Raw genomic sequence first — 13,324 nt, forward strand, 5'->3', positions numbered from 1 at the left:
TGATGCTTCTGTTCTGTTTAATTACTGGGTATCCAAGTTGCACAGTTGGCCAGACCTCTCCTTATATGCCTTGAAGGCGTTGGCCTGCCCTGCTGCTAGTGTGATGTCAGAGCGTGTTTTCAGTGCCGCTGGGGCAATCATCACAGTAACATGCACAGAGCTGACTAAAGAGAATGCAGACAGGCTGACTCTGATAAAATTTAACTAGGACTGGATTTTGCCACAGTATTTAAGCCCTCCAGATGACAGCATACCAACCTAAAGTCACCCAAAACGTTATTTTATGCTACTAGTGATCACGTCCAACCCTTCCCATACAAAACCCTTTCCTTCTTCTTACATGTTTATCCTACTCCTGCTTCTGCTACATGTACCTCATGGTCAACAAGCTAGAAACAATGTTCCATTCATTAATACTTCCCATCGTAGACACTTGTGGCGACACCTCCTTCCTGTGTCAACCATGATACAGCCCTTTGGAAACACTATGTCTATACCTGCACATTGGGCACTGGAACTACTGTGCTAGTAGACCTAGCTTCATAATTGTCTGGCCCTTGAGGCTTCCTTCCTGCATCAACCATGATACAGCCCCTTGGGCTGACTTTTTGGAGACACTATGCCTGCACATTGTGCAGTGGCAGTGGAGCAAGAAGGACAGTAGTCCAACCTTTATAATTGTGAAGCCCTTGTGATGATGATGGGTGGCTTCTGTCACGCTCGCGCCTTGGCTGAATGGCGCGAGCTGGGGGATTTGTGATCCCACTGTGACACAAACCAGACTACCCTGAAAGGGGCGTAACTACGACAGCTACCTCGGTCTTCACTGGAGCCTCTGATGGTGAGGTCAGGCTTGTGCGGCAGATAGTTGTCGAGTGCCACTCCAGGGTGACGTCTGGCTATGGCTGCTGGTCCCACTTGGGGACAAGTCACCTTGACAGAAGCTATAGACTGGCAGGTAGACACAACAGGCACGGCTGAAACACTGGGCAAGCAGGCATGGCTTGGAGACACAGAGCAAGCGGGTACGGCTTGGAGACACAGGGCAAGCGGGCATGGCTTGGAGACACAGGGCAAGCAGGCACGGCTTGGAGACACAGGGTAGGCAGGCACGGCTTGAGACACAGGACAGGCAGGCATGGTTTGAGACACAGGACAGACTGGCGTGGTATGAGAAGGGACAGGTAGGGACCTGTTCACCCAGCAGGTGCAGGTGTAGGCAGGAGGGAGTGGTGTATGTTGGAACAGGATTTGGACCTGTTCACACAGGAGGTGCAGGTATGGTTATAGGCAGGAGTGCGGAGTAGGCAGAGCTGCAGGAGTGCGGAGTAGGCGGAGCCGCAGGAGTGTGGAGTAGAGCTGAACCACAAGGTCTGTGGAGAAACTGCAGCAAGAAGTTCTGCAGCAGAGAAGACAGAGCGGCAAGGGTGCAGATGCACAGACAGGGTGGCAAGGGTGCAGATGCACAGACAGAGCGGCAAGGGTGCAGATGCACAGACAGAGCGGCAAGGGTGCAGATGCACAGACAGAGCGGCAAGGGTGCAGATGCACAGACAGAGCGGCAAGGGTGCAGATGCACAGACAGAGCGGCAAGGGTGTAGATGCACAGACAGAGCGGCAAGGGTGCAGGTGCAGACAGAGCGGCAAGGGTGCAGATGGACAGACAGAGCGGCAAGGTTGCAGAAGCACAGACAGCTGCAAGGGTGCAGTTGCACAGACAGAGCTGCAAGGGTGCAGATGCACAGACGGAGCAGAAAGGGTGCAGATGCACAGACGGAGCGGCAAGGGTGCAGATGCACAGACGGAGCGGCAAGGGTGCAGATGCACAGACGGAGCGGCAAGGGTGCAGATGCACAGACGGAGCGGCAAGGGTGCAGATGCACAGACAGGGAGGACACAAGGAAAGACACAGCAAGGAAGGAAGCCACAGACAAGAAGAAAGGGAGTCTAAGGTAGGATAGAGTAAAGACAAGGTACTGGGACCAAGACTCAAGGGCCAGGATATTCAGCCTCCTGGCAGGCAGACAAGGTACAAAGCAAGACAAGTATTCTTCCAGAGAAGGAGGAAATACACAGGACAGGGCCTGGCTTCCTCAGCAGCAAGATAATAACTGAGATTCGACATTGCACAGGCCATGTTTCAGTGGGTGTGGTGGAACCAAATAGTCAAGGGCTCTAGGTGATAGGTCAGGGACAGATTAGACAGGTGCACCCTCACTGCATAAGAACCAGAGAGTTCTGGCACTGCCCCCCTATACACACAGTCAGGAAACATGGAGAGCAGAAGCACGGAGCACAGGACTGGCAACAGACAGATTTCATAGCATGGCTTGAAGCAGAAAGTAAGTTGGTGTGCGGGGGATGGGAGGCCATGCAGTGATGCCAGCAGGGTTGTTACAGCTTCTTCCTGCATTAACCAACACACAGCTTTCTACCGCCTGCTTTTAAACAATCATGCACCCATTTCAGCCTTTTCCTCAGGCCCCCAGACCGCTTTGTAGTGTCCAGGAGAAAATTACTCGCATTTCCCATTGACTTGCATTGGACTCGCTACTCGTTACGAATACCCGATTATTAGGACCTACTTGTTGCAAGTATAGCGAGACGGAATATTTGACTACTCGCTCATCCCTATTCACTATCTAAATTCATGCTAAAAGTACTGCTGCGTTGCCTGATTTTGCTTTTATACATGCTGCAATAGTTTCTCCTGATTGGCCTTGATTTACCATGTAGTGTGATAGCTGCAAGGCATTATAGGGAACCCTTCTGGCCTTGCCCAAGATTCTGTGATCTTTCTCTGGCCATTTTAGGTGATTTTTGCTAAAGAATCATAAATTGTTCACATTCACCGGGAAAGTCCCATTCCTAAAAATTTGACATAAATTCAGTTTGCATCATACCAATTCACTCACCTCTACTGCTTAATAAACATTTTACCCTGATAACCCAATTTCAGCATAATTAAATTAAAAGCTTTCATGGTAATTTACATATATCTATTTTTTAGGTCTGTTGAATGATAACATTTATGATGACATCGAGTGTGCTAAACGAGTTGTCAGAGACCCCAATGGCATCTCAGCTTGGTAAGAAACTCATATATATTCTAAGAGATTTTCTCTGTAAAGTTAAAGGGTTTCTCTGTGTCTTTAGAGGAGACCTGAATCTCTATCAAACAATTCAATGAAATGAGTGTAACAAGATAACTAAAAATCAAAGAAAAAATATTTATGCTTCCTTGTGAATTGTTCAACTTTTGGAGGCAGAATTGCTGTTTCTCACACTCATTTTGGAGGCAGGTTTCTGGTTTCTCACACTCATTATGGAGGCAGTATTGCTGTTTCTCACACTCATTTTGGAGGCAGTATTACTGTATCACACACATTTTGGAGGCAGAATTGCTGTTTTTCACACTCATTTTGGAGGCAGAATTGCTGTTTTTCGCACTCATTTTGGAGGCAGTATTACTGTTTCTCGCACTCATTTTGGAGGCAGGTTTGCTGTTTCTCACACTCATTTTGGAGGCAGTATTGCTGTTTCTCACACTCATTTTGGAGGCAGTATTACTGTTTCACACACTCATTTTCGAGGCAGAATTGATGTTTTTCACACTCATTTTGGAGGCAGAATTGCTGTTTTTCACACTCATTTTGGAGGCAGAATTGCTGTTTTTCACACTCTACCCATAAAAATTACATCACAATGAAAAATTGAAAAACAAAATCCTGACAAATTAAGTTGTCAAAAGGACTCTAGATCTCACTTCCTAATAACTTGAGTGTCAGAGGGCTTAGCCACTTGCTTCTTTGCAGTGAGACAGCGCATGCATGAATGCACCATACTCAAGGCACTGTGCGCCCACCCGTCAGTGGAGGAGCAGCTCTACTCTAACTGTGCTGCTAGGATGTGTAATAGAAAAAGCAGAGCAAGAGCAGGGGTATCAGCGACTTAACCATGCAGGGATTTCTCATTTAAAGCGTGAATATTTTTGTCCATATTTGTTATAATTGACGCCTCCTATCTATAAACATAATATAAATATAACCGGGCCTTTATCTGTACTGTCTAATAAGAGAAACTGTTTATGCTGCTGGCAGCAACCAACCAGAAGTCAACTTTAATTTCAGAAACAGCTCTGGAAAAATGAAAGCTGCACTGTGATTGATTGCTATGGAAACAAAGACAGGTTTTGGAGAAAGGACAGGACATATAGTAGGAAAATATTTAATATACTCCAGGTTAGGGCAGTGGCGATAAGAAAGAATTACCGTATTTTTCAAGATAATATGATGCACCTTACCATAAGATGCAATCCGTGATTAGACAGCATAAAATAGGAAAACATTTTTAATACTAATTTAAACTTCCCTTTTGGTGTAAATTGGAGAGGTCATTCTATTTCATTTTAATACACTAAGGTAGAATAGGGAGGCAATAGATCAATTGCTAGTGCTTCTCTTCAGCATGTGCGTCACACATACACAGCTCAGCTACATGAATAATTTATCAACACATAGACACAAAGCTCTGCCACATTCAAATTTATATGCACAATTCAATTATAGATACACATAGCTCTACTTCATGCACATTTATAGATACAGAGCTCTGCTGCAGGCATATACCATACCAGCAACCCCAACACGCGTTTCATGTAGGCTTCCTTGGGGGTTTGTGACATACTGTATTGTGTGTCAGGCCTATATAGTACCACTAAAGGTGTATAGTAGTCCAGCATGATTTGCGGAGCATGCGTTGGTGTCACAAGCGCCAGAACTTACATCACTTCCTGACTGCCCATGTGATGCAGCGGCTCACTGGGAAATCCCCTTTGACCGCGTCACACAACAGGCGGCGTCGGCGATGCCCTGAAGCACACTGCATCACAGGCATGCACACAAGTCAGACCACATAGTAGTCATGGGCACAGAGAAGGGGAACAATGCAGGATATATAGAACTGCATGTAATACGTTGTATAATATAGAGACAAATCACTTAATAATGATCCATATGATCATAAAACTAAAGTGATATATGTAATACAAGTGATAAGAGTGTGCAGCATAACAACAACAACACATATTGAGTCCAGTTCCAATAATAGGAATGCAAAAGGAGAATAATAAATTGAAAAACATACATAAGCGAAATAACACAAAAAACATATTATTATGTGTAATAAGCAAATATCAGTAGCACATATAATACTACTGCCAATAAAGAGACAAGTGCAAAAATGTGTATAAAAAAATCTAATATTGCAAAGATCACATCAATACAGAATAAAACAAGTTGGTATAAAGCTATAACTCTAGATGAATATAGAGTATACTAGATGGAGGCCCGATGCTATCGCATGGGGAGGGCAGTAATGTCAAGATGGGGGCAGGCTTTGCAGTATTGAGGATCTCTCCCCCCATGTGCTCACCCACCTATCCACTCTCTCTTTCCACATGTGTTGACTTCTCCCGTCTGTGCTCTCTTCTTTCACCTGTCTATACTACTTCTCCTGGGCAGGTGAGGAAGCAAAAGACAATACTGACATCACAGCAGGAGATTGCAGAGGATACATTTTGTGAGTTAAAATATTGTTAGAAAAAAAGTCAGTGAAATATTTTACCTCACAAAATGAATCCTCTGTGATCCCCTGCTGTAATGTCGGTATTGTCTTTTGCTTCCTCCCCTGCCCAGGAGATGTGGTATTCTCCGTACACGATCATAGTCTGAACTTTGGTTAGCAGGAAAACCCCTTTAATGTGACCGGCTTCCTCTGCCTGTAGACACGTCGCTCATCTGCCATCGGGATCAGCTGAATGATTCACTGCACCTGCACATAATTCATGCAGTCGCAGTAAATCAGACCACCGCCTTCTTTGTGCAGACAGATAGTGGCGGTCACATTAAGACTGCGCATGTGTGAGAATGGTGCGTATGGAGTATAGAGTGTGTGTGTGGTGCGGTGCGACGGTGTTCCGCTGGTGGTACTGCGTAATAGGTTGGTACCAGCAGCAGTTTCCATATTGAGACACCCATCACTTGGGTGTCCTAATATGGCGATCGGTGAACTTCCTCCGCTTGGAATTCTGGGATATGGTGACATCTGGACAGAACAGGAAATGAAAACATTACAAGGCAATTACCGTATATACTTGCGTATAAGCCGAGATTTTCAGCCCATTTTTTTTGGCTGAAAGTCCCCCTCTTGCCTTATACACGAGTCATATACCGGGGGTCGGCCGGGGAGGGGGAGCGGGGGGTGTTGGAGATCATACTCACCTCTCCTGGCATGTTTCTGCAGCCCCCCGTGCTTGTTCCATGTTCGGCGCGCTGTTCTTCCTGCCTTCAGCGGTCACGTGGTGCCAATCATTAAAATCATGAATATGCGCATATTCATGATTTTAATGAGCGGTACGACTTGACCGCTGAAGGCAGGAAGAACAGCGCGCCGAACATGGAACAAGCACGGGGGGCTGCAGAAACATGCCAGGAGAGGTGAGTATGACAGGAGGGAGCTATATTCACCTATCCCCCATTCCACCACTGCGTGTCGCTCTGCTGACTTGCGTCTTCTGGCAGTGACGTTCAGGTCAGAGGGCGCCATGACGTAGTTAACTAGCGCCCTCTGCCTGAACATTCATTGCAGAGCAGCGGCTGCAGCGACGAGGTGAGTATATTGTTTTTTTTGTTTTTTTTTAATTGAGGCAGAGGCAGCGGCAGCAGCATAATAAGGGGCCACTCATCACTGTGCAGCATTACCTGGGGCCACTCATCACTGTGCAGCATTATAAGGGGCTGCTCACTGTGCAGCATTATAAGGGGCCATTCATCACTGTGCAGCATTATAAGGGGCCACTCACTGTGCAGCATTACCTGGGGCCACTCATCACTGTGCAGCATTTTAAGGGGCTGCTCACTGTGCAGCATTATAAGGGCCACTCATCACTGTGCAGCATTATAAGGGGCCACTCATCACTGTGCAGCATTATCTGGGGCCACTCATAACTGTGCAGCATTATAAGGGGCCACTCATCACTGTGCAGCATTATAAGGGGCCGCTCATCACTGTGCAGCATTATAAGGGGCCGCTCATCACTGTGCAGCATTATAAGGGGCCGCTCACTGTGCAGCATTATAAGGGCCACTCATCACTGTGCAGCATTATCTGGGGCTACTCATCACTGTGCAGCATTATAAGGGCCCACTCATCACTGTGCAGCATTATAAGGGGCCACTCATCACTGTGCAGCATTATCTGGGGCCACTCATCACTGTGCAGCATTATAAGGGGCCACTCATCACTGTGCAGCATTATAAGGGCCACTCATCACTGTGCAGCATTATCTGGGGCCACTCATCACTGTGCAGCATTATAAGGGGCCACTCATCACTGTGCAGCATTATTCATATCTATTTTTATTTTTGAAGTTTACCAGTAGCTTTGGCATTTTCCGCCCTAGGCTTATACGCGAGTCAATAAGTTTTTCCAGTTTTTTGTGACAAAATTAGGGGGGTCGGCTTATATACGCGTCGGCTTATACACGAGTATATACGGTAATTAAATAGATACGATTATATCTATATACACTACCGTTCAAAAGTTTGGGGTCACCCAGACAATTTTGCGTTTTCCATGAAAACTCATACTTTTATTAATCAAATGAGTTGCTAAATGAATTTAAAATCTAGTCCAGACATTGACAAGGTTTGGAAAAAAAGATTTTTAATAGAAATAATAATTTTATCCTTCAAACTTTGCTTTTGTCAAAGAATGCTCCCTTTACAGCAATTCCAGTATTGCAGACCTTTGGCATTCTAGCAGTTAATTTGCTGCGGTAATTTGGAGAAATTTCACATCATGCTTCCAGAAGCCCCTCCCACAAGTTGGTTTGGCTTGATGGGCACTTTTTGCGTACCATACGGTCAAACTGCTCCCACAACAGCTCAATGGGGTTGAGATCTGGTGACTGCGCTGGCCACTCCATTACAGATAGAATACCAGCTGCCTGCTTCTTCCCTAAATAGTACTTTCATAATTTGGAGGTGTGCTTTGGGTCGTTGTCCTGTTGCAGGATGAAATTGGCTCCAATCAAGCGCTGTCCACAGGGTATGGCATGGCGTTGCAAAATGGAGTGATAGCCTTCCTTATTCAAAATCCCTTTTACCTTGTACAAATCTCCCACTTTAGCAGCACCAACGCAACCCCAGACCATCACATTACCTCCACCATGCTTGACAGATGGTGTCAGGCACTCTTCCAGCATCTTTTGAGTTGTTCTGCATCTCACAAATGTTCTTCTGTGTTATCCAAACACCTCACACTTGGATTTGTCTGTCCATAACACTTTTTTTCCAATCTTCCTCTCTCCAATGTCTGTGTTCTTTTGCCCATAATAATCTTTTCCTTTTATTAGCCAGTCTCAGATATGGCTTTTTCTTTGCCACTCTGCCCTGAAGGCCAGCATCCCGGAGTCGGCTCTTCACTGTAGAAGTTGACACTGGCGTTTTGCATGTACTATTTAATGAAGCTGCCAGTTGAGGACCTGTGAGGCATCGATTTTTCAAACTACAGACTCTAATGTACTTGTCTTGTGTTGCTCAGTTGTGCAGCTGAGCCTCCCACTTCTCTTTCTACTCTGGTTACAGCCTGTTTGTGCTCTCCTCTGAAGGGAGTAGTACACAACGTTGCAGGAAATCTTCAGTTTCTTGCCAATTTCTCACATGGAATAGCCTTCATTTCTAAGAAAAAGGATAGGCTGTCGAAGTTTCACATGAAAGTTCTTTTTTTCTGGCCATTTTGAGAGTTTAATGGAACCAACAAATATAATGCTCCAGATTCTCAACTAGCTCAAAGGAAGGTCAGGTTCATAGCTTCTCTAATCAGCCAAACTGTTTTCAGCTGTGCTAGCATACTTACACAAGGGTTTTCAAGGGTATTCTAACCATTCATTAGCCTTCTTACAGTTAGCAAACACAAAGTGCCATAAGAACACTGGAGTAATGGTTGTTGGAAATGGGCCTCTACACCTATGAAGATATTGCATTACAGACCAGACTTTTGCAGCTAGAACAGTCATTTACCACATTAACAATGTATAGAGTGCATTTCTGAATCATTTAATTTTAGCTTCATTGGAAAAAACTGTGCTTTTCTTTCAAAAATAAGGAAATTTCTAAGTGACCCTAAACTTTTGAACGGTAGTGTATATGCCACACAGTGATAGATAAAACCAGACAGAAAAAAACACAATGTACACTTGCATCAGAGACTACATTAAAAGAAGAGCCCAGCAGGTCACAAGCCCAGAATTCTTTTCCAAAAATCTTAAGGAATCCATCAGCATGGAAGGATCCTATTTGTCTGTGGTCATTCATGTTTGGAAAAGAAATCAACATCGTCAGTGGTAAAGCATCATCAGTAGATTATTAAAAAGATATAATAATGAAGACACACAAATTAAAAATCAAACCCAGGAAACCAAAATTATAAAAAAGGAATGAAACTCAAATGTTCATTCAAACCATCTGGTCCCATTGTGCCTAATACAGCAATCCACCTTTTTGGGCTAATAGACATTTACGGTCTACTCCCCTTATGCCAACATGTATCCTGTCAATACCCCAAACTTTTAAATCATTAGGGTTACAATTGTGAGATACCTTAAAATGCCTTGAAATTGTCTTTGAATCGCTCACATTTTCTACATCACCGGTGGCCATAATAACCCTCACATGTTCAAGTCTTCTGAAGCATAGTTCCCGGGATGTGAGGCCAACATAAATAGCCATGCATTTACTGAGGTCTCCTTCCTGTATATGTCCATGTGAATAGACCCATCAGCTTGCACCTTCAGCCTGATATCTAGAAATTTGATGTCTTGGTGAAGGTAAGTATATGTGAGACTAATGTTGGAGTCGTTGAGGTTTAACATAGGCATATAGGTCTGTAAGTCACTGGCAGAGCCCTGTCAAATGAAAAGAAAGTGCAAATATAATGAAACCATCCAAGGATCTGATCTGGGAAGCGACATGTGCATCATTGGGGAAGATAGTCCTCACTCAAAATCCCAGAAACAGATTAGCATAAGATGGTGCATATGCTGCCCCAATTACTATTCCATGTCTTATCCAAATTACTCGACTCAAGAAAAAAGTGAGCTGCCTCCAAACCATCTTCATGATGAATACAGGTATAGAGTGACTTTTTAATGCCCATTGTGATGTTTTGGCTTTTTTTTCTCTTTGAGCTGTGCCATCATCTTTAGTTTGTTGCTAAATCTTCCCCCTTTAAGCCAATCATCCCATTAACCACTTCACTACATGCGCCTTACATGTACTGCCCATGTCGTGTCTCTCCGTCTCTCCGTTTGATGTGGGCTCTGGCGCCGAGCCCACATCTTTCCCGGCTGATTTGAACAGCTGACATGTGCCCCTAACAGCTGTGGGTGGAATTGCGATCCACCTTTGGCTGTTAACCTGTTAAATGCTGCTGTCAATCTCTGACAGCGCTATTTAATGTGAGCATGCCAAAAGCGCATCACAAATCCCGCCCAGGGTTGGCATGACAACTCTGAGTCTGCAGCAGAACCCTATGGTTGTCAATGCTGGATTGCCTTGAGCGCTGAAGTCCTGCTCTATGTAGCCCAAGGTATGGGATGATCGCAGCTTCTAGTCACCCATGGAGAAACCTATGATCTGCAATGCTTGAACATAAGGAAATAAGACATAGTGAATCAGAAAAACTATACTACATTTCTAATTAGAGGTATTTGCTAATATTATTATAACTAGATTATGGCCCGATGCTATCGCATCGGGAGGATGCGATAGCAACATCCCTCTTGCCATGTTAACCCTCAACACACACACTCCTCTCACCTTTCACCATCTCCACTCACTCTTTCACTCCACATACGACCCCTTCTCTCACTCCATCTCTCATACTCACGCCGCCATCGCCGCTGCTCCACGATCCCCGACATCTTCTTCCGCCGGCGCCATCCTGGATCCAGACGTTGTCCACGCCGGCGACATGTTCTTGCGGCGACGCCATCTTGAGTATCGTGAAATCCCGCGATACTCAAGATGGCGTCACTGGAAGAACATGTCGCCAGCGTGGACGACGTCAGAATCCAAAATGGCGTCGGCGAAATCTCGCGAGTTTTCGCCGACGCCATTTTGGATCCCGACGTCGTCCTCGCCGGCGACATGTTCTTGCGGCGACGCCATCTTGAGTATCGCGGGATTTCGCCGATCCAAAATAGCGTCACCGCAGGAACATGTCGCCGGCGTGGATGCCGTCGGGATCCAGGATGGCGCCGGCGGAAGATGTCGGGGATCGTGGATCAGCAGCGATGACGGCGTGAGTATGAGAGACGAAGTGAGAGAAAGGGTCGTATGTGGAGTGAAAGAGTGAGTGGAGATGGTGAAAGGTGAGAGGAGTGTGTGTGTTGAGGGTTAACATGGAAAGAGGTGTGCGGTGACATCACCGGTTACAACTGGACGGAAGTTGTTACAACCGGAAGTTGCTTAGGGCATTTATTATTATAGATTACACCTACTACATAGTGAGATACGATTTTAGAGATGTGAATACCCCTTTAGTAGCTGCTGAATCAAAATAAAGGATTGCGCACAGACAGTAAACGGATGACATGTGAGAAAAAAATTTTCAATTTCATGGGTGAGAATGGGACTGATTATTTATACACAAGTGTGAAAGAATCCTTATAGACATACACACAGCTCTGCTACATACACATTTATATACATGCACACTTCTTTGCTACATGCACGTTTATAAACATAAGCACACATAGTACCATATTATGTGGTTCCTTCCAAGCATGTGATTCATCATATGACCTGAAAGGTCCTGGAACTAGTGAAAGGTCCATCAGCTGCTCCGGATATGCAGCCTTTTTGTAGAATCCAGTAGAATCCTCTCTTACGCTGCACTGACCAGATAGATCAGTATGGAGCTGGAGGAGAGAGAACAGCGCTCTCAGTGCTCAGGGTGGTTGATGCGTCGGTGATCTCTTCTCTCACGGGAAGCTGTCTCCTGACTATGAGACACAATATTTAGTAGGATTTTTTGTTTGTAGTAATAGCCCTAATAATAGCCCGAAACATACTATACATTTATTGACATATTGGATATTATGCACAGAACCATGGTCTTGTCAGCTCTACCCAGGGGGCCATTAGCAGACCATAGAGCAGTTACAGGAGCACCTACAATTATTATCTGTGCATAAAAGAGAGCAGGAAGCAGGGGCTTGGGGAAATGTAGTAACACATTGCATTAAAATTCACAATTATGGAGATGTGGAATCAGAAAATTATGTAAAATATAGTCTACTGATGAGTATGTAGCTACATGCATCACACTTACATATCTGATCCCTTATAAAGGGATTTTAAAAAATTGCTAGATTAGTGCTTTAAATCAAATAGAATGTATTTCTTTTGTCAGTAGAAAGGTCTTATAGGTATTTGTTAACATTTAACTCTTTTTACTCACAGGGTTGCTTGGAAGAATCACTGCAAAGGAAAGAATCTGAGCCGGTTTACAGCAGGATGCTAAATAGTTCATCATATTTCATTACCCATCATTACCATGACTTGTCTGTGCTTGGGTATTACACAATAAATACTGAACGGCAAAAAATTTGTAAAGGATCCTATTTATCTGTTGTCATTAGTGATGAGCAAACACTAAAATGCTCGGGTGCTCGTTGCTTGGGTCGAGCATATTGGAATGCTTGGGTGCTCGACCCGAGCAACGAGGCAAATGTAAGTCTATGGGAAACTCGAGCATTTTTCTGGCGCCACCCCCCCGGTCATTAGAGGGTCTAGAAATTGTGGAAATCGATGGGAACAGTGCTGAAATGACATGGGAACAGCATGGGGACGACCCCTGGAAGCATTTCTGACTTCAAGGTCACTGCTGTGAACAATAGAGTTGAGCGACTTTTGTTTTTTTAGGGTCGAGTTTCGTTTTGTGAAACCCGACTTTTCCAAAAGTCGGGTCGAGCAAGATCGTCCGATTATAGGGAAAAGTCGGGGTCGTCCGAAACCCAATGTAAGTCAATGGGGAATAAAAGTCGGCAGTGAGAGGAGGACAGGAAACACACCTACAGTGCCCATTTGAATGCCAAAAGCATCAATTCTTCTTACTTAAGCTTGTCAACCTTAATTAACTTCATAATACAAGTTACGCACTAAAAAATGGGGGTTATTTGGCTAAAGTTGTGGGGGGGAGGGCTGGCTCCAGGTTTTCATGTGCCCTGGGCGAAAGAGCGCCCCTTTAACACATACCA

General features: G+C 44.8%; 1 protein-coding gene across 2 annotated transcripts in view; it reads left to right on the forward strand.

Moving 5' to 3' along the window:
- The window catches only part of LOC141060815 (lysozyme C-1-like), a 67,331-nt gene extending 54,711 nt beyond the window's left edge, over positions 1 to 12,620 (forward strand). For both annotated transcript variants that reach the window (XM_073557193.1, XM_073557194.1), the window contains 2 exons: positions 3,011 to 3,089; positions 12,528 to 12,620. In XM_073557193.1, coding sequence (XP_073413294.1) covers positions 3,011 to 3,089; positions 12,528 to 12,588 — 140 coding nt within the window. In that variant the 3' untranslated portion in view covers positions 12,589 to 12,620. The remainder of the gene's footprint in view (positions 1 to 3,010; positions 3,090 to 12,527) is intronic.
- The last annotated feature ends 704 nt before the right edge of the window (positions 12,621 to 13,324 follow it).

The sequence above is a fragment of the Dendrobates tinctorius genome, unplaced genomic scaffold (assembly GCF_039654945.1).
Source record: "Dendrobates tinctorius isolate UK_male_01 unplaced genomic scaffold, ASM3965494v1 ptg000245l, whole genome shotgun sequence".
Classification (NCBI taxonomy): Eukaryota; Metazoa; Chordata; class Amphibia; order Anura; family Dendrobatidae; genus Dendrobates; species Dendrobates tinctorius.